Source organism: Cynoglossus semilaevis, chromosome 1 (assembly GCF_000523025.1).
Source record: "Cynoglossus semilaevis isolate Cse_v1.0 chromosome 1, Cse_v1.0, whole genome shotgun sequence".
Taxonomy (NCBI): Eukaryota; Metazoa; Chordata; class Actinopteri; order Pleuronectiformes; family Cynoglossidae; genus Cynoglossus; species Cynoglossus semilaevis.
In genome coordinates this window covers 4,223,997-4,248,841 of record NC_024307.1, presented here as the reverse complement: position 1 = coordinate 4,248,841, position 24,845 = coordinate 4,223,997, and the positions used below count along the sequence as shown (strand labels likewise).

General features: G+C 39.4%; 1 protein-coding gene and 3 long non-coding RNA genes across 4 annotated transcripts; 3 read left to right on the top strand and 1 right to left on the bottom strand.

Annotated features, from left to right (window-relative positions):
* The first annotated feature begins 16 nt into the window (after positions 1 to 16).
* LOC112487620 (uncharacterized) lies at positions 17 to 817 on the top strand. Its single transcript, XR_003050886.1, has 3 exons — positions 17 to 281; positions 374 to 400; positions 500 to 817. It is a non-coding gene; the product is annotated as an uncharacterized LOC112487620 (long non-coding RNA).
* A 2,682-nt stretch (positions 818 to 3,499) lies between these two features.
* LOC103390052 (uncharacterized) lies at positions 3,500 to 5,436 on the top strand. Its single transcript, XR_522652.3, has 5 exons — positions 3,500 to 3,560; positions 3,650 to 3,683; positions 4,129 to 4,139; positions 5,104 to 5,166; positions 5,245 to 5,436. It is a non-coding gene; the product is annotated as an uncharacterized LOC103390052 (long non-coding RNA).
* Positions 5,437 to 6,181: 745 nt separating this feature from the next.
* Positions 6,182 to 7,831, top strand: LOC103390104 (uncharacterized). Its single transcript, XR_522654.2, has 5 exons — positions 6,182 to 6,389; positions 6,481 to 6,525; positions 6,949 to 6,962; positions 7,054 to 7,116; positions 7,213 to 7,831. It is a non-coding gene; the product is annotated as an uncharacterized LOC103390104 (long non-coding RNA).
* Positions 7,832 to 8,394: 563 nt separating this feature from the next.
* Positions 8,395 to 23,742, bottom strand: mthfd1b (methylenetetrahydrofolate dehydrogenase (NADP+ dependent) 1b). The gene is made up of 28 exons (XM_008325941.3): positions 23,585 to 23,742; positions 19,556 to 19,640; positions 18,892 to 18,951; positions 18,758 to 18,811; positions 18,521 to 18,657; positions 18,279 to 18,379; positions 17,926 to 18,062; positions 17,684 to 17,795; positions 16,677 to 16,804; positions 16,486 to 16,583; positions 16,229 to 16,402; positions 15,347 to 15,483; positions 14,778 to 14,824; positions 14,567 to 14,674; positions 14,205 to 14,279; positions 14,015 to 14,117; positions 13,845 to 13,921; positions 13,051 to 13,191; positions 12,893 to 12,961; positions 12,654 to 12,765; positions 11,776 to 11,915; positions 11,523 to 11,564; positions 11,321 to 11,421; positions 10,353 to 10,530; positions 10,034 to 10,141; positions 9,787 to 9,939; positions 8,878 to 8,973; positions 8,395 to 8,767 (listed from the first exon to the last, which is right to left on the bottom strand). Exons 1-27 carry the CDS (start codon positions 23,620 to 23,622, stop codon positions 8,884 to 8,886), a joined length of 2,805 nt encoding a protein of 934 aa, XP_008324163.1. The 5' UTR covers positions 23,623 to 23,742; the 3' UTR covers positions 8,395 to 8,767; positions 8,878 to 8,883.
* Positions 23,743 to 24,845: the final 1,103 nt, after the last annotated feature.

Sequence of the window (24,845 nt, the reverse complement as noted above, 5' to 3'; positions counted from 1 at the left end):
CGAGGGTGGTGTCGAAAAATATGGGTCGGGTACCAATCAATGGGTCATGGAGTGAAGGATAAATGAACCATTTTATTTAAAAGGCATCACTGCAGGATACTGTCCTACGTTAACTGGTGACCACGCCCACTTCCTCTTGTCTCCACTTCAATGAAACTCGCAGCAGAACGACATTTTGTTTTTGTTTTTTTATTTGAAGCTAAATTAGGTTGGATTTTGTTTCACAGGAAGAGAAGAATAAAGAGGAGGAGGAGGAAAGTGACTCTTCTGGTTCTGAAGACGTAAGATTCATTTCAGTTTTTCCCAGCATGCAACTAACTCCTCCGAATCACTGTAGCTCTGAAATAATGTTAATCCATCGTTGTTTTTTCAGGGAGAGGAGAAAGGAAAAGGCGGGAAGGTAGAAATCCACCCGTTAAAAACATTGAACCTCTCAACTACAATACAGTAAATAATACAGAATATTGATGCGTTTTCCCTGTTGTTTGGTTGTTTACAGGGGAAGAAGAAGGGACACGGGAAAGAGAAAGGTGGACAAGGCAAGGGCAAAGAAAAGAAGGAGAAGCGCGGTGGTGGTCCGAAGTGATGGACCTAAAAATCAACGTTGTTTTCAATCATAATTCTGTGACAATAAAGAAAAGTTGAAAAAAAAAAAAGAGACTGCTTCACTGTGACTGAATATTTGCTCTGAATTAATACAACATTTAAACATAAACATCTTTATAAACATCTCTCCTGCGGTGATAGCTAACAGTGAAGGCCTACGCTGCTGTATTCGTATCTACGAACCTCCCCCCGCACTGTTATCAACCCTCCCTAGACTGTACTCCCCTTTTCCCACACAATTATATACACCGTAGAGTTGTAAAATGGAAATCTGCCGCAGGGAGAGGCGACAAAGGTGGACGCAAGTCAAGTAACCTTATATTAGTAGGAGCCGGAACCAATGAGAGAGGAGAGTGAACAGACCGTATATGAAAGCGCACGGGCGGACATTATTGTAAAGACAAAGGAAGACTGTGAACTATCATCTGTGTCAGCGTCTTGGTTCGGGCTTCGTAACAGAAGACGAACTTTACAGTAACGTACTGTAGTGGCGCGCAGACAAGGGGAGATGCGAGGAGAGGCTACGACGCATGAGCCAATCAGCGAGATTGGGATAAAAAAAAATTCCGCGATGTACTGAGGGACATCGCGAAAGGAGAGCCCACTGTGTTTCTAAATAACTAAATAACACACGTTTATTAGCTTTTTGCTATCACGTATTAGCTTATATATATTTAAACTTGATGTTTAATTATTTTAAGTCACATACAAACAAAGATCATTCCGGGGTACTATAAGTAATACTGCGCTAGTCCGCAGGGGGAGCCCTGGTCCTTGGTTATAAATGGTCCTGAAGAAAAACAACTAAAACTAAAGTGTTAGTAAAAGTAAAAGTATTAAGATGGTCCTGAAGAAAAATTACTAAAACTAAAGTATTAGTAAAAGTATTAATTAGGGATGTCCGATATTAACTTTTTGCCGATATCCGATATGCCGATATTGTCCGAACACTTAATTTCCGATTCCGAAATCTCAAAAATTTTATAGAGTCCGTTTGTAACATAAAGCAGCGGTGTCCAACCAAGGACCAGTCGACTGGTACCAACCGTTACTGCGGACTGGAATTATCATTAGGGATTATTATATTTTTAGAGTAAAACATTTTTAGACGTCTGTTAGTGTTTCAGCCTCAATGACCTTTATTTTTTAAATATTACCAGAATATCTTTAAATGAAGAAAGTCAATAGATATGAGTGGATTCTCTCTGAATGAAGTAAATCAGTATAAATAAAGTATTTTTTTTTTACTGTGTCCTACTGCGGCCCGGTACCAAACTATCTACGGACCGGTCCACAGACCATAGGTTGGGGATCCTTGATAGTCTTTAATGAGACCCAAACAGAACACATCAAAAATAAGGGCACTAAAAATAGAGAGACTGTTTTTTTACGGACACGCTTGAACACACCTTTAACGTGACAGTAGAAAGAATGTTTACCAAAAACATACCACGCCAAGGCCTGGAAACCAAAACGGCCACATTTGTTCCTTCGTCTCTGATTCATAGAGTAAACCTCGAAGGTCATGTGACTTTTCTAATCAGGATGGCCGAGGGTTGAAAACCCTGAGGGCAGAAAAGGGCACAACAGTACACCGTGTGGAGGCTAAAAAAACCAAACAGGTTCAACGGGACGGGTTTGAGAAGTGAATCAGACTGTAGAGCTCCACCTTGTGTGTGGTCTGTGGCAGAATGTCATCGTGTGTCCTCTGCGGCCCATCCTGCATGAACCCAAACGCTGGACTGATGGGTTCTTACTTATCAAACAAGTAACATCTCTGTCTGAATCAAAGGGTTTAATTGTGAAGGTTAAAAATCATAAATGCATTTTTAAACACATGTAATACCTCCACTGTCCACTAGCTGCAGGAAAACTTTTCAGTGAATTTTTGCTTCACGGAACCCACTCGACCTTAAAATGCCAACTCCACGTCAACAAGCCTTGGTGGTGGTTTCAACATCAGGTCGACGCCCGACTTGTGTCCGACAGGCCTCACTGAGGTCAGGACAGGAAGTAAGTCTACGTTAAGGAGTGTTCACCGGACTCACCGAAGATTTGAAGAAAAACTCAAGACACCGACTAAAAAAATACACCAACTCTGTGAAGCTACATATATTTTCAGTTGTACTTTTCCATCATTCGGATTAGTCACAAGTAAATATAGGTGAGAAACACTGACCCCTAGCTGCAGTTCCAGGAATATACAGAAAAAAAAGTTTTTGTTTTTTTTTGAATGTTTGAATGTTCAGTGTTTATTATCTTGATTTATCGGGATCAAACGTGATTAAGTAAGGCAACAATTAATCGTGATTAATCGTGATGTCATAAGATTAAAGTCTTGTATCTACTGATAACTGTAAAAAGGTCACAGACTGTTGTACAGTGATAATAGTACATGGATGTACAAAGAGTGACATCTAGTGGTGAGGTGTCGTGCTGGGTTTTGTGTCATTATAAAAAAAAATATATATATATATATTTTGCAGCGGACCAGTACAATCATAACATAATTAGCTATAAGCAACAATAACAATGTTTTTCCCCTGTGTTTTCATGCACATATGTAGAAATATATCACATAAAACTTCATATTTAATGAAATATAATTTCACAAAACACAGAAAGTTTTTGTGTATTTTTTTTTCTTTTCAAAATTCATTAAGCGGGCCGGTTTTGGGCCACGGGCCGTATGTTTGGCACCTCTGCTCTAAGACTTTGACTGTGTTTGTTCTTACTTGTATTTGGAAATACTTTGTTTCTATCTAGTAATCTAGAAATGATACAGTATTTGTCCTTCTTTTGTCCTGCACGTGTCTCCCGGTGCGGTTACACCCAGACCTGTCCTGCCGGTTGGATCAACATCAGGATCAGGTCAACATGACGTGACACGGCGCCTTATAAAGAGAGCGCGATCGCAGAGACCGGGCATCAGCTACTACATTTTCCTGTACCAGGTAGGTGGAGAGACTCTGCTGATTCTCGTTTGTCGTTTCTTCTGTCGCCGCGACTGATGTCGTTTTTTTTCTTCTTTCTCTGTGAATAGATTTTCTACCGCACCTGTCGACGAGGCAACATGAGTAAGTGTTTGCAGCAGTGGTTTTTGTTTTTGTCCAATTTTATCAGTATGTGTCTATTTGTACAGCGAACGTTAAACAGCAGCTACGAATGTTGGCCTTTCTGGTTTTTATCAGCTGCGACGTTAGGTGTAAACGACATCTTCATATCTGCAGAGGCGCTGTTTTTATCTGCACCATTTTTGGTCGACAATTTTACAATATTGGTGTGCGACTTTATTCAAGAAAATTTCAATTAAATTCTAATTTTTTTTTTAAATTAAAAAAGTTTAAAAATTTTAAAAAGCGTAAAATTCACGTGTGATCGCTCAAAACTTATTACAAAAAAATAGACTTGTCATGCAGTCTTGATTTATGATGTTATATTGACATATTTCCATAATCACTAACACTATGATCTTATTTTTTGCACATTTTGACATTTATTTTTTTTTGTGTCTTCCTACAGGTGGCAGATCAGTAAGTCTGTTTCTTGTCTTTTACAGTTTATTTGTTAAGTGTCTATGGACACAGCACTGTAAAATATGACCCATGTGGAACAGGAGACATTAATACGAGGGATGTCCGATAATATTATCGGCCCGATATTAGCATTTTTTGTAATATCCGTAAGAATTGTTACCGATTTTCCCTCCAATAATGGAAAACCCAATAACGCAATGCCTGGGTTTCGGCCAAATTACGCGTGCTCTAAAAATAGTTTAACGCCCCGGCGACAGACCAATCAGATGCCTCGGTTCTCTGAAGAACTTTCATTGAAACCCAATTGCAGGAACTCGTTCTGAACTTCTTTATTGCTCTTGAGCCAAATTCTCCAAAAACTCACTACAAAACCTCACTCCCGTAACTGTTAACTCCTTCATAACACATGAACACAGAACGTTATGAACGGTAAACAAGCCTCTAGATGGCAGCACTGCAGCTCATTTTATTAATCTATATTGATAATCAGGTGATTGTATACAGAATGGTGACAGAAACTCCTACAGTGGTTTGTACTGATAAATAAATAAATATTACCAGGCGCTCAATTGTATTTTAATTCTGTCCCCTAGGGGGCAGAAAATGATTGCGAAACACTGTTTTAACCCATCACCTTAGTGAGCAGGCAACACTTAACTTCCACCACTGCCTCGCTATATCGTCATCGGTTGATTTGGGAATCAAAAATTAAGTGTTTGGACAATTTTAGCATATCGGATATCGGCAAAAAGTTAATATCGGAGATCCCTAATTAATACGTTTACTTTTACTAATACTTTAGTTTTAGTTATTTTTCTTCTGGACCATCATCCTGAGAGTCAGTTCCAAAATATAAATCAACATTTATCCCAAAAGTCATACTGAAAGTATTGGTACCAAGACCTGAGCAGTCGAGCACCGCTTTAGATCAATGACTCACTGAGTTGATTCTCTACTGTAGGAGGAGAAGAGGGGGGGTCCTGACGACGAGTGCCAAGAACGTGGTCAGTGTAACGCTGATAAGGTAAGACGACAAGTTTGGCCAACAGAGTGAGGAGATTGAAGTGACGAGAACTGACGTCGCCCCCTGTCTGTTTAACAGGCAAAGGGAAAAGGAGGATGTGAGGACAAGGGACCAGGGGACAAAGGTCAAGGTCAAGGATGTGGCCGTGGAGCGGAGATGAAAAAGGAGCACTGTGGTGGCCGCGGTGGAGGCCCCCCCAAGGACAAATGAACCAAATGTCACTGAACGTCATTGAATAGAAATATCTAATAAAATGAACCTGGAAATATATTTGACTGTGATGCTGTTTTATTGTCCACTCGTTCTGACGCACGAATGCTTAACGCTGTGAGCTAGCCTCTCGTCTCCTGCGAAATACACCATCGAAATTTCAGACTTCGGTCTCGTAAATTTATGACTTAACTCTTGTAACGTTACGACTTGTTTCTCTCATAACCTTTCGACTTACACTTCATGACTTTAAGCTCGTAAATTTAGACTTTCCTCTCGCATTGTTACGATTTTTATTATAAAATTACATGTTTTTTCTTGTCAATTTACGACTTTGTTCCGCGTAACGTTACGACTTTTTTCTCATACAATTACGCCATTTTTCATCTCCTAACGTTTTAACTATTCTTACATTTTTCATCCATCCATCCGTTCATTCATTCATCCGTCCATCGATCTGTCCGTCCATCAATCCATCCTTTTGTCCATCCGTCCATCCAACATCCATCCGTCCATCCAGCCTAAACCCCAATATAAACCTTTTGTCGGTCACACCCAAACTCCAACCATCCATCCATTTATCCGTCTATCTGTCAATCCATCAATTTATCTGTCTGTCCTTCCATCCATCCATCCATCCACCCGTCCATTCATCCATCCACCATCCATCCAGCCTAAACCCCAGTGTGAACCTTTCGTCGGTCACACCCAAACTCCATCCATCCATCCATCCATCCATCCGTCCATCCATCCAGCCTAAACCCCAGTGTAAACCTTTCGTCGGTCACACCCAAACTCCAACCATCCATCCATCATCTATCTGTCCATCCATCCAGCTTAAACCCCAGTGTAAACCTTTCGTCGGTCACACCCAAACTCTGCTGTGGTTCAGCTCTGACTCCAGACGTTACTGTAGCCAAAACAGACGAGTCATCGTGTGTTGTAACACAGTACTGCATATAAAGACCACGAACACAAACACTGACCCAGAGTCTGTTCTGTTTCTGCACCAGGTGAGTTGTTGTTGTTGTTGAGTTTGTTTGTTTTACAGCAGAGCAGACAACGATCGGGATTTAAAGATCAACGTTTCACTCTGTTTCACAGGAGAGTTTCTTCTACTGCACCGTTGACAGGACAAAATGAGCGACCGTGAGTGGTGATAACTGATGGGTCGGGGTCCAGTTCGTGTTCTGAATTTTTTTTTAGAGTTCGTGACCTGAAAATTCAACTCGTCAAAGCAACTACTGCCTAAAAACAACATTATCAAATATATTTTATTTTCTTAAATTCTTATATTCGTTTTATATTCAAACTAAATATATTCAAGTGAACGTTTGTTTTCATTTGAAACATTTGACTCTCATTTCCTTCTTCTTTGTGTCCTTATATTTTACATATTAAATGGCGGTCATTTTGTAGGTGGCGTTAAACTGTAATTATCACGTCGACTGAACTGTCGTCTCAGTCGTTAATCCATCCCGTGTCAGGTCATGTCGTGCTAACGCCCGTTTACGAATCACCACAAAGGAATGAACCGTGTTTACCATGTTTTCACATTTGTTTCCTTCACAGCACGTGGTAAATCGGTGAGTCTTTTTATTTCTTTATTTACGCTTACGTTGTCGACGACCGACCACTGGAAAAACATGAACTAATGAAGGTGAATCCGTGTCTCAGGGTGAGAAGAGAGGCGGACCCGGCGAGGAGTGTCGCGGCCGCGGGCCGTGTGATTCTGAAAAAGTAGGAAAATCTTTTCACGTTTTGTTGCGTTTTCAGCGAGCTAACGGTACCTTTGTGCTAATGTCACGTTAACCTCTGTTTGACCTTGGTGTAAAGGAAAAAAGAGGAGAAAACTGTGAGGGGAAAGGACCTGCGGAAGGACAAGGACAAGGACAAGGAGGTGGCCGTGGGCAGGAGATGAGAGCACAGCACTGTGGACGCGGTGATGGACGACCCAATAATTAACGAGAACCTCCGCTTGAACCTCACCATATTAACTGTTTCAGTTAAAATAAATAATTTAAAAAATTTAAAAAAAAAAACCTGTTTGACTTTTATACGTGATGAGTTGTTTATTTTTATCACAGTCATGGCGATAAATTTTACTGTACAGATAATTCATGTATATGTATATATATGTATATGTATTTCATATGTATGTAGCTGTATGGTACTTTATGATTTAATAGCTACATAATCACTATTTAGTCCAGTAGCATTAGCCGTATTTTAGCATCTAAAAACTACAATTTGAATTACTAATTGCTATAATTTACTTTTTTTTATTGTCATCTGTCAGCGCTCCCCCTACTGGTAGATTATAATCTACTTGTCATCACAAATACAGTATATATTATTTATAAAAGACAGTCAATCCTGACACTGGAGCAACAACCCTTCTTTTTCTAACAGCATTTTTACCTTTGGACTCCAGTTTTATCGTTTAAAAAGAAAAAAGTTTAGAAGAAAAAAAATTCAGACCCTGGTCGTGTCCCTGCAGACTGACACACAGTCCCTGACTCATGTAAAAACAAAAAACAACCAAAGTAACAATGAAATATTTTCCTCAACGTTTAGGGCAGTATTAAAAAAATGTATTTATAAATACATTTTTATTTATATTTATTTAAAGCGGAATCTCACTCAGTCATTAATAATACAATTATAAAATATATATGTATATACACATATATATATATATGTACATATATTTATGTATATATGTGTGTGTTTGAAGTACATATATAAATATTATTTTTATTGCAGTTCATTTGGCACCGGTGGGAAATGTTGGCATTGCACTTGTGTTGTTGATCTTTACGGTTTCTAGGTGTGGTTACCCATAATGCTTTTGGAAACCCTTCTGCATTAAACCTTGTTTGTTTTACATTTCGGTCATGACTCGTGCACAGGTCTGGTACTGACGCACGTTGGCATCGTGACAAAAGGAGCAAAAACATCAAATAACAAACAAAAAGAAGGCGTGAAGAGGAGTTTACAGCAGCCGAAACCAAAGACTTGTAACAGGAAGGCAGTTTATTTTCACACGTCAAGGCAGACAGTGAGACAGTGAGACAGTGAGACAGTGAGACAGTGAGACAGTGTTGGACACAGTTCAAGTCAAAAACACAAGAGTCTCAACGTTGGTCACCAATTCAGAAGGAAAAAAAAATAGTTTTAAGACATTTAGGGCTGGAGTTTTTGATTATCAGCAGTGACATGGAGAAAACAATTAATACTTTACAGAGTTTGATTGGACGTCAAACCGACATCATCAGCATCATCATCATCATCATCAGCAGCAGCAGCAGTTGGAGGCTCGTAAAATGATCAGCACATCAGGTTTTGTTCAGGCTCAGTGTGAAGGCTGCGATGCCGGCGACGACGACGTCTGTGCAACAGAAAAAAAACAAAAAAAACCAAGATGAAATGATATGAAGATAGAATGATCTGGAACAGACTTCTACTGACTTCCAATCTTCATCATCAACATCACCTCACCATGTTTTAGAAGAGACCGTTGACCTGCTCCGTCTCAGGGTCCAGGTCGATGTCGTAGAAACAAGGCCTGGTGGGAAGACCGGGGATGGTGGGCATCTAGGAACGATACAGTCAGATTAAATATCAGATTAGACAGAAATCTGTGGTGTGTGTCTCTGAACCAAATATTCAACGTCAAAAGAACCGGGAATTCATGAGGAGCCACGCAGAACGTCCCCACAACTATTAGATAAGAAGAGGGTCCCCACGAGTATAGCTACACCAGTATCCTGAGAACATGTGTATGTTAATCTGTACAAACCACTGTATGAGGTGCTGCCACCTAGTGACGGGAGGCTTCTCATCATTCAAGTATTACAGCAGTGGTGTACACTTATGTCAATCATGCCATAGTCCATTGGAAGACCCTCATCCCCCCGGCATCTCACGGCGCCCCACCAGGGGGCCCCGCCCTACTATTTGAGAATTACTAGAATTAAACTGTGGCTGTTTTTTTTTTTAAATGTGATGTCACTTCATTATTAAAATGACAGAAACTCACGGTGAACCAACCAAACACGTCGTTGGTGTGAAACAAAACGCTCGCTCCAGAAGCCCCTCCCCCTTTCCATAAACACAGTGTTGAGCACCGTCTCCACCACCGTCTCATTGACAAACATTTCTTCTGAAATCAATATCACTTGACGACAGCTTTGTAACAAGACCTGCTTCATTTTTATGACCCACATTCTTTAGTTAAAAAAAAAAAAAATTTATTAATAAATAAATGAAAGAATGTTAAACTTCCATCCGGTTCCTTACTCTGCGGTTTGGCAGTTGAACACAGTAAACAAACACACCTAGATGGCTCCAGGCCTCGGAGCCAACACAGTAAAGCCACTGTTTGGTTCAACATGAATGACAACATACCGTGCCGACGAGTGGAAACAAAAAGCCAGCGCCCACGCTCGCTCGGATGTCCCTGATTGGCAGCGTGAACCCCGTGGGCACGCCCTTTTTGTCTGCCTCGTGAGAGAGGGATAAATGTGTCTTGGCCATGCAGATGGGCAGATGGCCAAAACCCTGGGGGCAGGAGAGGACACGGCGGCGAGGGCTTAGTGTGGTATTTACAAGACAAAGGGACTCCGCAACAGACGCTGACCAACAGACTACTGACCTGTTTGGTGTAGAGCTCCACCTTGTGTTGGGCCTCCGGGAGCAGCTCGATGTCGTCCGCGCCGTAGATCTTCTGGGCAATTGTTCTGATCTTGTCAGCAATAGACAGCTGAGGAAAAAGACAGAGTCATCAGCGTAGATGATCAGTCTAAAATGAATGCTTTAAAGAAAATAAAAAAATTCTTAGCAACAGTGCTACATAAACATAATTTATGTTTAACTGTGAAGTGATTCGTTTTTTAACTTCTCGATGTGTAATTAAATGATCTTGAAGACAGAGGGCGGCGCTACAGGAGTGACGTCACCGGGCGATAACACACCTCCAAATCATAGAGGAACTTGAACTGGCTGGGGGTCACAGAGGCCCTCTGGACAGCCTGACCCAAAGCCACTGCCCCGGCGCCACCCTCAGCCCAGTGGGAGCAGCGCACGGCATCGAACGCCCCGGCGGCTTTAGCCACGCTGCAGACCAGGTCCAGCTCGGCCTCAGTGTCTGTCCTGCAGAACAAAAAAATAAATGAATAAATAAATAAAAAATCACACAGTGAACATCAGTCAATACTGATCATTTACTACATTAGCTAATATTATATGAAATATATATATGTTTGTGTGTTTATATATGTATATTATGTCATGCCGTTCAAGAAATTAATCTTTGAATATATATACAAAAGGTCTGAATATATATACAAAAATCCTGAATATATATATATACAAAAATCCTGAATATATATATATATAAAAATCTCAGTAACTGTTCGGAAGCTGGAAGAAAACTATGTTTATTTTATATTTTATATATTAGATATGTGCTGGAGGTTTGTTTAATTTCCACAGAAGATAAAAAAAAATCACTGACCATCATAAAAAAATACCTTCATAGACTATTTATTAATAAAAAAGTCAAAAGCAAGGTGTATATATATATATATATATATATATATTATACTAATGAGGTATTTCTGCAGGTATTGTATTGTAGTATTCTTACACCCAAAATACTTCCACTGTTTTTGTTGTTCTGTGTTGGAGACCAGACACTGAGTGAAGTAGAACTCCCACACACACATTTTAGTGTCGCCTTCATTGACTCTCAAGTAAAACTGCAGTAACAGCGCCCTCTGCTGGATGCCCTAAAACACTCCCCAAGGTCTTAAAATGTGACTTTTTGTAAATGAAAAGTTGCAGCTGTTTTACCAAATGTATCCTTAGATAAAATGTCATAACATTTTTGGGTGTTTTTTTTTTTTTTTATCTGTTTTCACACGTTGTCATCTTCACTCACTTGAAAGCGTTCACAGCGACCACCACGGGAACGCCAAAGTGCTGTGCGTTCTCGATCTGCTTCTTCATGTTGCTGCAGCCCTTCTCCAGCAGTTCAAGGTTCTACAAACACACACACACACATGTGAAGTGAGCAGCTATGACACAGAATAGCTATGAACTTTAGCAGAAAATCAATAAAAAAAACATCACTTCAAACCGACCTCATCCACGTATTCCTTGGGCAGTGGCATCCCAGCTGTCACCTGAACAAAAGTGAAAAAGTCAAAGTTGAAAAAATGTCCCAAAACCAGAGTTTCCTACAAATATGTTAAAGGCAGGAAAATCAAGATGGGAGGGGCGAGCAGAGGAGGTTTGACATGAAACGTCTCCAGTTCCGACCAATCATCACTCATTTGACCTTTGAAGGAGTCGTGTGTGCGTGGTATTTACAGACAGACAGGAAGCTGGACTCACCGTTGGTCCTCCTCCGTGCATCTTCAGGGCTCTGACCGTAGCCACCAACACCACCACGTGTGGCCGCAGGCCGGAGTAACGACACTTGATGTTGAAAAACTTCTCCATGCCGATGTCAGCTCCGAAGCCAGCCTCGGTGACTGAGGGGATCAATCAGACAACAAAGTCAAAGTCGCTAACGTATGTGATAGTTTCAAAACGGAAATCTCAGAAAATTTGAAGGAAGATAAAAAAAAAATGCAAAAAAAAAGAACTGAATTATTTTTATTTTTTTTAAATAACCATTTGTTCTGAATCCTATAACATTTAAACTGACATCATCGTCAGATTCTCAAGTTTCCGACGGTACCCGAACGCATCTCTCGTGTCAGCTTCAACCAAGCAGTTTGCAACCTGTTATCAAGCTAGCTCACGTTTGTTTAAATTTTCTAATCAAAAGTAACAATTATTGAAAAGTGAATAAAAGTAAGAAAATACATTCTAACAGTTGATGTTTCTTTAGATATTTTGTAATATTTTATGAGAGTTTGTTAAGTTTTTTAATTCATTACAATTTTAAATATAAAACTATATTAAAAAATATTTCCTGAACATGAGGTGTTCGTGTATTTTTTATTTTCAAAATTAATCAAACGGGCCGTATGTTTGACAACCCTGCTGTAGATGACTCACAAGGTAAATGTTTTTTTTTTTTTGCTCTGCAAATATTCAAACTAGATTGTCATAATTATGAACACATACAAAATAGAAATACAAATTAGGGGGAAACAATTAAAAACTTGATTTTAGTTTTTTCGCTGTGCACGATCACATTTACAACATAATTAAAACATTAAAAAAGAAAAAACCAAACATGGAATTCCCTCTGCTCCTCTCACCTACGAAGCCCTCAGGTCCCACCAGCTTCAGAGCTATTTTATCTGCCAGGATGGAGGAGTTTCCGTGTGCGATGTTGGCGAAAGGACCGGCGTGAACGAACACAGGTGTTCCCTGTGGACACACAGAGTACAACGCTCGGAACGCTGGGCCGCACGGGAAATTATTTCAGATACAAAACTGGAGTTCTGGGTCTGGGACAGTGAAAAACCTGAAGGTAAACGTGAGGACCTTCACTCACCTCCAGAGTCTGCATCAGGTTTGGCTTTATGGCGTCCTTCATCAGCACAGTTAAAGCCCCACTGACACCCTGGGGTAGAAACAGGACACGTTAGAATTCCCGGTTGGAACAGAACGGACGGACCAGTTTACGACGAAGTCGGAGAGAAGAACGCTGACCAGGTCTTCAGTGGTGATGGGCTCGCCGCTGCGACTGGTGGCCACCACCATCTTGGCCAGACGCTCACGCATGTCCTCCAGGCTGCTGGTGAGGGCGAGCACGGCCATGATTTCACTCGCGACAGTGATGTCAAACTGGGCCTGAAGCACAGGTGAGAAGGTGCGTTATCAAAAACCATCACTGTACGCCGATGATGTCATGATGTGGATTTGTGTCATTGTTCTTTCTCGGCTTCTCACCAGGTTTCTCTTGATTCGGTCTTTATTTAGTGGCGTTAAAATAAAGTATTGGTTTGTTAAAACTTGTAGAGAGACTGGTCATGTTGGTCGACTATAATCTGTTAAATTTGCAGGTTGACCAGAAATGTTGGGAAACCAGTCCTGTCCCGTGGAGACGTGGGCGACTGCTTCATCCCGCAGATGATAAAGTTGGAGAATTATGGAATTCAAGAATTACATAAGTTTGTATTTGTCGTATTGGTTTAATACAATGTTGCTCAACCTTTGGGTCGTGGGCCCCACCCTGGGTCAATTGGAGCTCAAATGGGGTCCAGTGAAATGTCTAGTAATTGATGAAAACAAAATACTGATAAAAAAAAAGTTCAAATAATTGTTATTCTTTTAATAATTATGATTAAAAACGCCAAATAAAAAACGAAATGTCTCTGGGGTCGACAGAAATTTAAGGATCACAAAAGCCAAAAAATGAACTTTTTTTGGAAACCACTGACCTAAGGTAAGATAAACACACAAACTCCAGCAGACCTCCAAGACTAGACCAGAAAAATCATCACCTCTCTCGTGTGTCCTTTTTCAGTTGGTGATTGGCCGATAGTGATCTTCCTCAGGAAGCGGTCGTTGGTGTCCAACACTGAAGTGAGGGAAACAAAGAGACGTGTGACGCGCAAAGAAGGTGTGGCCTAGAGAAGACTGGGAGACAACATGGAGGACGTCCAGACCGCACCTCTCTGCCAGGTGACAGCGCTGGGGTCGATGTCCAGACGGGCGAAGCGGGTGACCTCCTCCTCAGTCAGAGCAGCGGGGTCAGTCTTCTCAATGCCCAGTCTCTACACAGACACAGAGGCGGGGGAGTTTGAAGTGACCTTTTGACCTGCACTGGGAGTAAAGTCCAAGAAGGAGCTGTACTCACTTACCTTCAGTCTGTTAATCTGGATTGGGGAGAACTTCCTCTGTCCACCACTGAGGGGCACCAAGCGATTGTACAGAGCCTAAAAGGAGAGGAAAATATCCATTAAAATTAAAATATACAGAATATAACATTAAAATTAAAATATTTATATATANNNTATATATATATATATATATATATATATATATAAAAATATATATACATACATATACTGTATATACATATATATACATACATATACATACATATATATACACATATACATATACACACACACATATATATACATATATACGTGTATATATATATATACATATACATATACATGTGCATTTTCATATCAAAAAGTCTCAAACTTGAACCCACTTTGTCAGACTGCGTGGCCTCGTGAAACATGCGAGCGTCGACGGCGGCCGCCACCAGGTTGTTGGCAGCCGTGATGGCGTGAATGTCACCAGTGAGATGAAGGTTGAACTGAAATAATAAATATTTAAAAAAAAAAAAAAAAGTATGTTTCATTTATTTGTATTTTTTATACTAAGCGCAAAGTTTGGAACTTCTAACAACACAGCGTTACCTCTTCCATTGGAATGACCTGAGAATATCCTCCTCCTGCAGCGCCACCTGCAGACCAGAGCACGGAACTACAGCTTTAAAACACTCATTTGGAAAACAGACTACTAGAACTGAATCTTTATCATCATCCTTCTGCAAAAGTGGTTCAGAGAGAGAACAAGAGTGGCTTCTGTGTGAGTAAATGACAAAAAATATTTTTAAAATAAGGAAAAATATATGTACATATAGTGACAGCGGCTGTATATAAGGACTGTCAAATGATGAAATATTTAAATATGATGAATCACATGGTAGCTCTGGATAGATCATAATACATTATGATTAATTATAATTAATCATAATGTATTGTGATTTAAGTTAAAGGATTTAATTGTGGTTAATCATAATTAATTGCAACTAATTTTGGTCGTAATATATGCACGACTGATCCAGATAAAGCCACATTTCTAAACGTGAGCGAAATTAATTTCTGTATGCTGCTGAGCAGAAAGACAACAACTGCAGGTAGGGGTCACTGTTTCTCACCTGTGGTTATTTGGGACTAATCCAAATGTTGAAACAATGGCTCACCTTTAATACCAAAGGTTGGCCCCTGAGAAGGCTGCCGGACACAGGCGAACACGTTGAGGTTCATGTGAGCCCCCATAGCCTGGACCAGACCAATGGTGGTGGTGCTCTTACCCTCACCCAGAGGAGTGGGGGTGATGCTGCAGACAGGAGGGCATTTACCGGTCAGGATTTTTGTAAAAAAAAAAAAACTGCTTCATCATTTTTTTTTGCAGTATATTATAAAAACAGAACCAAATACAACAGTATGAAGGAAAAAGTACTTTGTGTGTAACATGTAGTACAGCTGAGTACTGCATGTTCATCTCATGAAATCATTAGTAAACCATGATTGTAATGATTTTAGGAATAAAACAGGCATTTTAGTAAAATAATAAAACATAATAAATTCAATATTTTTTTTCTATATGGACCAAAGAGTCATTTCAATATATAAATTAATTTTATGACATTTTATGACACCTTTCTCATTGCTTCCAGATATGTCTGAATGCATGTTACATTTTAACGGATCAAAACAAATATATCCTAGAAAAAAAAATAATGGACGCTCTAATGGATGTTGAAAAATCAATTATTAAATTTATATCTTTAATAATAATGAAAAAAATAGAGAGAAAAAAAAAAGCACAAGTTCGTGACTCAAGTTCGTATCCTCCGCAACAGAATTGATTATCATTACAGATACAGCTAGTTACATTTGGAAAAAAAAAATCTAAGAAAAATAGACTTTAATAATGTCTATTTAGGTTCATGGAGTAAAAATTTCCCTAGTCATCATGCTAGCAAAACAATTAGCAAAACATGCTAATGTACAACTCTCTCTTCCTGCAACAATTTAAGGCCAACATTTCATAAGAATGAACCAAAAACAGTGCAACCTACCCAGTGACCACCACATATTTCCCATCAGGCTGTGCCTGCAGGCGTTTGGTGATACTCAGCTGGACCTTGGCCTTGGTCTTTCCGTAAAGTTCCACCTCGTCAGACAGTAAGCCCACCTCTTTGGCCAGCCGGTCGATGGGTTTGGGGATGCAGGAGCGAGAGATCACGATGTCACTGTGAGGAGGAAGACACAGACGCTGAGCAGGAGGAAGGACAGCGAGGACAGGAAGTACATCCTGGAAGACGGGTGGACAAACCTGGGCACAGGTTTCTGCAGGTTGAGTTTGGTGAGAGAGATGTTCCACTTCCCTGGTTGATGTCCCTCCAGGAAACGCTTTGCCCCCAACACAGTGTTCTACACACACCGACCAACGCACAGTCGCTCTTTAACACGTCGTATGTTTAAACCACGTGAGGAAATCGTGGCTAAATGTACATGAAGCCTCACCGACATCAGCATGGCCACAGTCATGGGTCCGACGCCTCCAGGCACCGGAGTGATGAAGCCGGCCTGCTCCTTAGCTGAGGCGTAGTGCACGTCACCCACCACTCGCTTGCCACTGGGCTTCGTGTCATCTGGAATATTTGAGGATTACGACCGTATCACCGACTACGTCTGTGTACCATTCCATACAATAGTTTCACAAGATTTTACCCATGATCACAACAATATCACGATACAGTGAATCTGCGATAATTTATACATATTGCAATCAAGATGATCTAAACCAGGGGTGTCAAACTCATTTTCACCGGGGGCCACATCAGCAACACAGTTCCTGTTGAAGGGACGGTTTTAAATGGAACACTGTATAGATCAGGGGTCCCCAACCCTTGGTTCGCGGACCAGTACCGGTCCATAGGTACCAGCTCGCAGTAGGACACAGTGAAAAAGTGAAAAAAATTCTAATTTACTTCATTCAAAAAAATTATTTATTTGACGATAATCTGGCAATATTTTAAAATAAAAGTCATTCAGACTTTGATACAAACAGAATAGAGTCTGGTATAGATGTAGCTCCACCATAACAGACTGAAACATGTATCTGTAATTGATTATTATTTATTCAAGCTACAAATATTGTTCATTGCTGTGTAATAAAAAACAAAACTTTAATTTCATAGGTTGATAAACTCTGCTGCATGGACTTCATTAAATGCTTTTTAAGCTCCCGCGGGCCACACAAAATGGCTTGGCGGGCCGCATTTGGCCCCCGGGCCTTGAGTTTGACACCTATGCTCTACAGTATACAGTGTTCGTGGTTCTCCTTTCGCTTCCACAGTACATCGCAATTTTTTATTTTTTTATCCGGTCTCGCCAAACTTTCGCTTTAATGCAGAATATAGCAAAACAATAAATAAAAGACATTATAATACTTTCATATATAAATGTATGTAAATGAAGGTTTTTAGCCATAAAAATGTGGATTCTCCTTTTGAAATTGAGCGACTCACCTGGGACGTGGTTGATGCCACAGTCGATGACCACTGCCCCCTTTTTGATCCACTCTCCTTTCACCATCTCTGCTTTGCCGATGCCGACGACCAGGATGTCAGCCTTTCCCACCTAAATATCAGCAGAATTCAAGTTAACATGTTTTATTATTTCTTTTTTTATGTTAAAAGAATTCACTAGATTTAAAAATGTCACAGGGTCAATGGTCTGGTTTCCCCTGGTTGGCTGATATTTTACGTACCTCTCCAGGGAGGTCAGCGGTCTTTGAGTGACATGTGGTGACGGTGGCGTGGTTCCACAGCAACAGGTCGTGCATCGGCGCTCCCACAATCTTACTGCGACCAATCACTACAGCCCTCTTTCCTGCCACGGACACGCCTACAAAAACACAAGAGGAAATTTTAGTTTTTTACCATAATATAGAAATCTACACATTTGTGGACAATGACACAAATTGGTCCCTAACTAAACTTTTTCTGGTGACCCCGTTTACTTTCCTGACAACCCTACCTGGGGTCACGACCCCAAGGTTGAACAACACTGCATTAAAATAATACAAAATAAGAGCTTGTGTCATTCGCTTTTCATCTTTACCAGTTTTTGCGATCAGCTCCATGCAGCCGTTGGGGGTGCAGGGGATGAAGCAGTCGCCCAGGTCTCCACGGGACAGTTTTCCAGCATTAATACTGGTCAACCTGCCAATTTAACAGAGTCAAGTTAACAAATGACCAATCTGTGTACAAACTCTAACCATGACAGATACTTTACTTTAACGTGATTAAATGAAAAAACAGAATCAAGAAAAGCAGAGAAAGAAGTCTAATACAAGCCCTCACCCGTCCACATCCTTCTCCGGAGCCACAGCGTTGGTCACCTTCTCCGTGTCCATCTTATGGATGGAGTCTAAAGGCAGCTGCACAATCAGGCCGTGGACGGACGAGTTCTCGTTTACTTCTGTGATTTTGTGGAGAACCTGGACAGAGACGGACGTCTTTAAAGTCTCACAGGAAACTGGTGTAGTTTTTTTTGTATTATTCTTATAAATAAATAAGGAGATCAAACTGTGAGCTCACCTCCTCCTCGGTGGCCGTCTTGGGAAGTCTGATATGTGTCGCATTTATTCCAATCTGTAGTTTAAAAAGATAAGAGTTGAGTCTCAGGAAGACAAAAAGTCAAAGTTTGTGAATGTGTAAACTGTTTTATTCACCTCGGCTGCTGCCTTCATCTTCATGCTGATGTAGAGATTTGAATCGTCACGGTCTCCGACCTGCAAAGACACGTCCATTCACAAAGAAATTAAAATTTGTTTTAATACAAATTAAAATAAATAATTCCTATGAATAACCCAGTTTTTGTTTTTATGTTTACATCGTTGAATAATCACTGCGTGATCTTTATTTTGAGTTTTCAACCCAGATTTGACTTTGCAGTATTCATGTTTAACGTTTTGGGCCTCGTTTGATAGTACGGGCTTTTATTTTGAAAGGGTTCGCTGTAGTAGTAGTTAAAAGAAGAAAAAACGACGGTAAAAGGAGCAGATAAAAATAATAATTCAAAATATTAGACACCCTCCGGAGAGGCACACGGTATGGTACTATTTTGTTACATGTATCATTTAAATATTAATTGTTAAAGTTACACCCGTAGTCAATGATTAGCGCTTAATGATCGTTAATTAAGTTCCAACAGCTTACGTAAGTTATCGTTTTGACGTGTGGAAATGTGTTCGAAACACGGTTGATAGAGGATAACGCACAAAGAAAATGCTTTGAAAGTTATTAAGGATGTACTTATAATCATAATCATTAATTATGAAAGAGAAACAATAAAATGTCTTTATTTTTTTTTAGTTCCCGTCATTTTAAACGAACCTGTAGGACGACTAAACCAGGGCAGAAGTTTGGGTCCTGAAGTTTCATCTGCTCCACGTCCTTCTTCAGGCGCTCCCTCACCTGCCTGAAAACAAAGACATTTTTATATTAACTTACGACCCCAAAATTAATATCCTTTACTGCACAGCTGGTGCCATATGGTTTAAAATTAAAATTATCAGGTTTGCTGTTGAGGTCGGTGTTAAAATTCCATAGAAAGAACGTGTATTTATAATATGCTTATATAATATTCTTCAGTCAAAATAATGAGAAACCAACTCATAAATTTAACGTAAGTATCTGATTATTTTGGCTTAAGAATCTATGACTTTTTTATGGACTTCTATAGTTATATGACATTTGGAAAAAACAGACTCTAACGCCACCTTCCTGAAACTGCTTGAAAACTTAACACTTAACACATTAAAGGTACAATTTCATTCTTTATTATTCTTTAATAATTTATCTCTAAGTGAATACAGTGACATTCATTTGCAGTCATTTTTTTCAAGTGCAAAAGTCGCCTGAGGAAACCTGGTCTTTGTGAGTTTATCTTCACTTCCTACATGTGGTGTTGATGAGGCAACAGAATGAAACAATCACTTCAAACTGAGCTTCTGCCAAACTGACCTGAACCGATCAAAGACAGAGGGACAGAGCTCACAGTTCAGGTATCAACGATCTGTCGGCGGCGGATAAAGACTGACTGAATGTTACTGATTAACGATCAAAGACAATCAAAGTTTTAAGGTCCCACGACTGTTGGTGTGGACTGACAGAACAATCAGTTTTAGCTAAAGGCTGAAAATACTGTAGTAACCTTTGATCCGGGTTTAATCAACTGAGGACGTGAACTTCACGTTTAACTGTGTTTACCACAATAGAATCTTACGACAAACACTGTTATAAAAACACGTGATGTCACTGATTAACCAGAGCCATTCCACTGTATCTTTTTATACAACACTGTAGTTCTTATCGTTTCTCCATTCTTAAAAGTTCTGCCTCCAGGATGAAGGTTCTGCGATGACACCGGGGGTCAGCGACCATTTTTGAGACTGAGAGCTACTTCAAAGGCACTTAGTAATACAAAGTGCTACTTGTTTCCTCCCGAACATCGTACTCATTAATTATCGTATTTTCTGGAGTATAAGTCACATCAGCCAAAAAATGCATAATGAAAAGGAAAAATACATATATAAGTTGCACCAGTGCCCTCTAGCGGCTCTCAGTGTAAAAAATAACGAATGTAAATTTTCAGTGGTACATGAGTAGCAAAAACTGGTACACAAGCCTAGAGTGCCCTCTAGTGGTTGTCAGTGTGAAAATAACGAACATTAGAAATTATATATTTTAATATATAAGTCGCACCTGAGTGTAAGTCGCAAACCCAGCCAAAGGATGAAAAAAGTGCGACTTATATTCTGGAAAATACAGTAGTTCTGGGACAGACAACAGCAGACACTCTTTTTACCATCGTCATTGGACCCATTTGAATGTCATTACAAGTGGAACTGATTCAAAAAGCACAGTAAAAGTACAATTTTTGACCCTCTTGTTGACTAGTTTTATTTTTAGAACATACCCTGCGGGCACATTTGGTAGTCCAAGGGGGGCTACCAGGTGTCCGCAGGCACCAGTCGGTGACCCCTGGTCTGTCAAAGACTGAAACGATCAGTCATTGTAGGTCATCTTTTCTCCATCTCCAGAGGAAAAAAAAAAGCTTTTAAAGCCGGAACAGGCAATTTGTGCAGCATGAAACAATTGCACTAATGGCCTCCGTGAGGGCGAGTTAACAGGCTGCGGTCTGTCAGGTCTTGTGATGAGCACATGCAGCCAAAATAGACTAATGCGGCGCACTTTGACGTTGCACTGATCTATTATCTCAAGCAGATAACAAAAAAAAAAAAACGTCATTAGCCTGTGAGGAGCTACCGTAATATGTTTTTGTACTGAAGGACAACAGAGTTGGACGTTTTATTTAATTATATGTTTTTGTACTGAAGTACAACAGAGTTGGACGTTTTATTTAATTTATTCATTTGACCAAATGACCATGCATTTTCTACAATATTTATAAAGTGAATGAACAACTCACGCCAATACACAACCCAACACTCAGTAGGGGTGTGTATTAGCAAGATATGTATATATATATAATACAGGGGCAACGATACAGTATATTGCGATACTGTCAGCGTGATGATATATTGAGGTTTTTTTTTTTTAAAACAATTTAATTGTAGTTTAACTGTTAGCATAGACAACACACAATCCTGTCCCATCTTAACATCAGGTTAAGGGATCTATATTTGTAATCACTACAAAAGAAAGAAAATAAAAACAAAATGGACCAACCATGAATATTTGCATATTAATTGTAAAAAAATGATTAAAAAAGTTGATATATTGCTGTAGAATATCAATAAGGTATTGTGAAATTGTTTTGATTGTATTGATATTTTCTTACACTCCTCATTTTGAGGAACACAGTTTTATGTGGACCGTTGCAAAGGAGCAAATAATATATTTGAAAGGTAAAAAAAAATAAAAGGTTAAAAAAAATCTATAAACTCTTTAATCAATCCAGTGGTTCCCTAACCTTTGCTCCCCTATTGTAGACAGTACTACTGTCAACACCTCCAGTTTGAGAACATTCAAAGCTGTGTTTAATGAATTGCTAAATTAAAAAATAAAAGTCTATCTTCAGCACAAGTTCTCCATCAAATGATCCAAGAGCAAACAAACACTGGTGTAAACTTGGTTGTGAAATTTCTACAGCAAAATTTCAGTCATTTGCATGAATCAGAACAGGTTCATAAGGTCCAGTTTACTTGACCCCTACAGATAATGTTATGTAAGATCAAGCGTTTGGCAGTTCTGCACTGTTTTATGGACCATTTTACTCATTGACTTTCATACCAGTAGCTATAAAAAAGTTGGAGTGCAACCAAGCGCAAAATAAAAAAATAAAAAAACGGGAATGAGATAAACAAAAATAGATAATCAATAAATATAATTTAAATCCACATTAACAACTTAAAACTGCAGTAAATGGCCACGATGTGCACAGTACTACTAAACTTATAGGATTATTATATTATATATATTATAGATTATTATATTATATATATTATATATATATTGTAGGATATAGAAATATTTTTCGACAAAGGAAGAATTTGGGAAAAACAAGTCATAAAAGTCACACAAAGTGATTTGTAAAGCAAGTAAAAGCAACGACAATCACACAGAAACAGATATGAAATGAACAACAGCAGCAGGAGACGGAGTTTGAATTACGCCATTAAAAATAGGCCCAAAATATCATAGAATGACAACTTTGTGTTGTGTTTTTTACGGTCTATAACCGACATAACAAACATGTATTGTGGCAATAACGACAAAATAAATTCCACTTAGTCATAAAACGCCTTATCTTCACCGTCTACATTTCATAAATCGTACGTTTGCGATCACCCAGGGTCAGTGGATCAACAGGGCAAAGTTCATATCACGCCGCCACAGCTTCTTACATAACAAAGCATCATATCCGACCATTCATTATTCCCTGACTGTCACTGTCTCTTTTTAAAAGAGTAATACATTTAAAAATATATATAAAAATTAAATTCAGTGTTGTCTATATTACTGTCAGTGAATACACTGCAGCAGCCCGAGTGAGTCTACAGTCATTTTATCTGTTGAACATCTACATTAACACCAGTATAAACCACTGGCCACACTGCACTCACGTGGTCAGCGGCTGCACATAAAATTAATTCATAATAAGTTATCGAATATGTCTGCACAAAAGCAGCGCTGAGATGAAGCCAAGTTGCATTTAACATGACTTAAACGACTGTTTTGTTTTGGTTTTTTTTTAGAGACGACATCACAGGAGTTGTCAAAAAAGCTAGCAGCCAGGTTAGCCACAGCACAAACACACAAAGTTCTCTCTGGTTACATTACACACGTTCGTCTAATTGCTACGTCATAAATGTGGTTGACGAGAGAATACAAACTTACGCTGAAACTTCCTTCCCGCTGATGATTTGTGCAGACATTTTTGGAACCTGGTGCGCTGCGTAGTTCTGAGGTGATGCTGGAGACTCCTGTTCCCTGAACACTGCCTGTCATGAAGAGGAGCGAACTCAACTCACCGCTTTCACAAAACTTAACTTTGTTCAACGTGACTCCAGGGGACGCTGCTGACGTAGGCCCCGCCTGCAAAACCAACGGACGACCCGCGCGTTAGCTTTCGGGAATAGGAACTTCGGCCGTAAGGACGAAGTTCCGCCCCCCACGGGAGCACGTGACAACGGTGAGGGGGCGGAGTCAGTGTGTCAACTATCAGGGCCAATCAAAATTGATCACGCGAAGCTACTTCCCTGTTGTGTCTTGTGTATCTTTTTCCTGTCCTTGTATTAAGCATAATATAAAACAACAGAACAATATCAGCTCGATTACATTATTACATTATTAAAAGTACCCTTTTGATAGTTACCGTGGTTTACACTGAATGAATAAACAAAACATTCCCATAGTCGCCTTAAACATTTTTACGCTAAAATATACCAGCTAATATGAACACAGTCGTAGCAACTATATTGTCGAAATGCCGTAAACGTTTAAAATGTCGTGAAAACGTGAGTTTTCTTTTAAATTTTTTAAGAACATACATAGATCAGAAAGCTGTCCTGTCAACCATCATTACAGCAGATACAAAACAGTAGCTTACGGAGAAAATGGACACTACTTATATAAAAAAAACTATATAAAATATGTGTTTTACTTTTCTCTAGAGACACTACTTTGCCTTCGTAAAAAACGCTATAAAATATGTGTTTTACTTTTCTCTATTATTTTCAGCTGATAAAATGAACACAACTGATGGGCCGAGTCAATTGTTGACTCGAAATATGTGTAAAAATGCGAATTAAACTGAAGAAAATAACCCATGCTTGAGAAAATATCTGTTCTGGAGGAGTTTATTGTGGTAAAAAGCTTAGGGGTTATTTATTTGACTTTTTTATTTTTGTAAATGAAATTAATTTAGCATCTTAAATACGGCTAGTAAAGTGACACTCTCTTTGCTACAATTGGTTAAAAAACTGCAACATTTATAGAGATAGATGTTCTGAAATATAACAGCCTTGTGGAGAGACAATCTGTCTAAGACAACAGTCTAATCTTCATAATCTGTCTGTGAAAGATAGGAAGAGGCGGGGCACTTTAAGGACGTAATACCGTAGAAAAACAGCAGGAGGCAGCGCCGTATTTGAGCAGT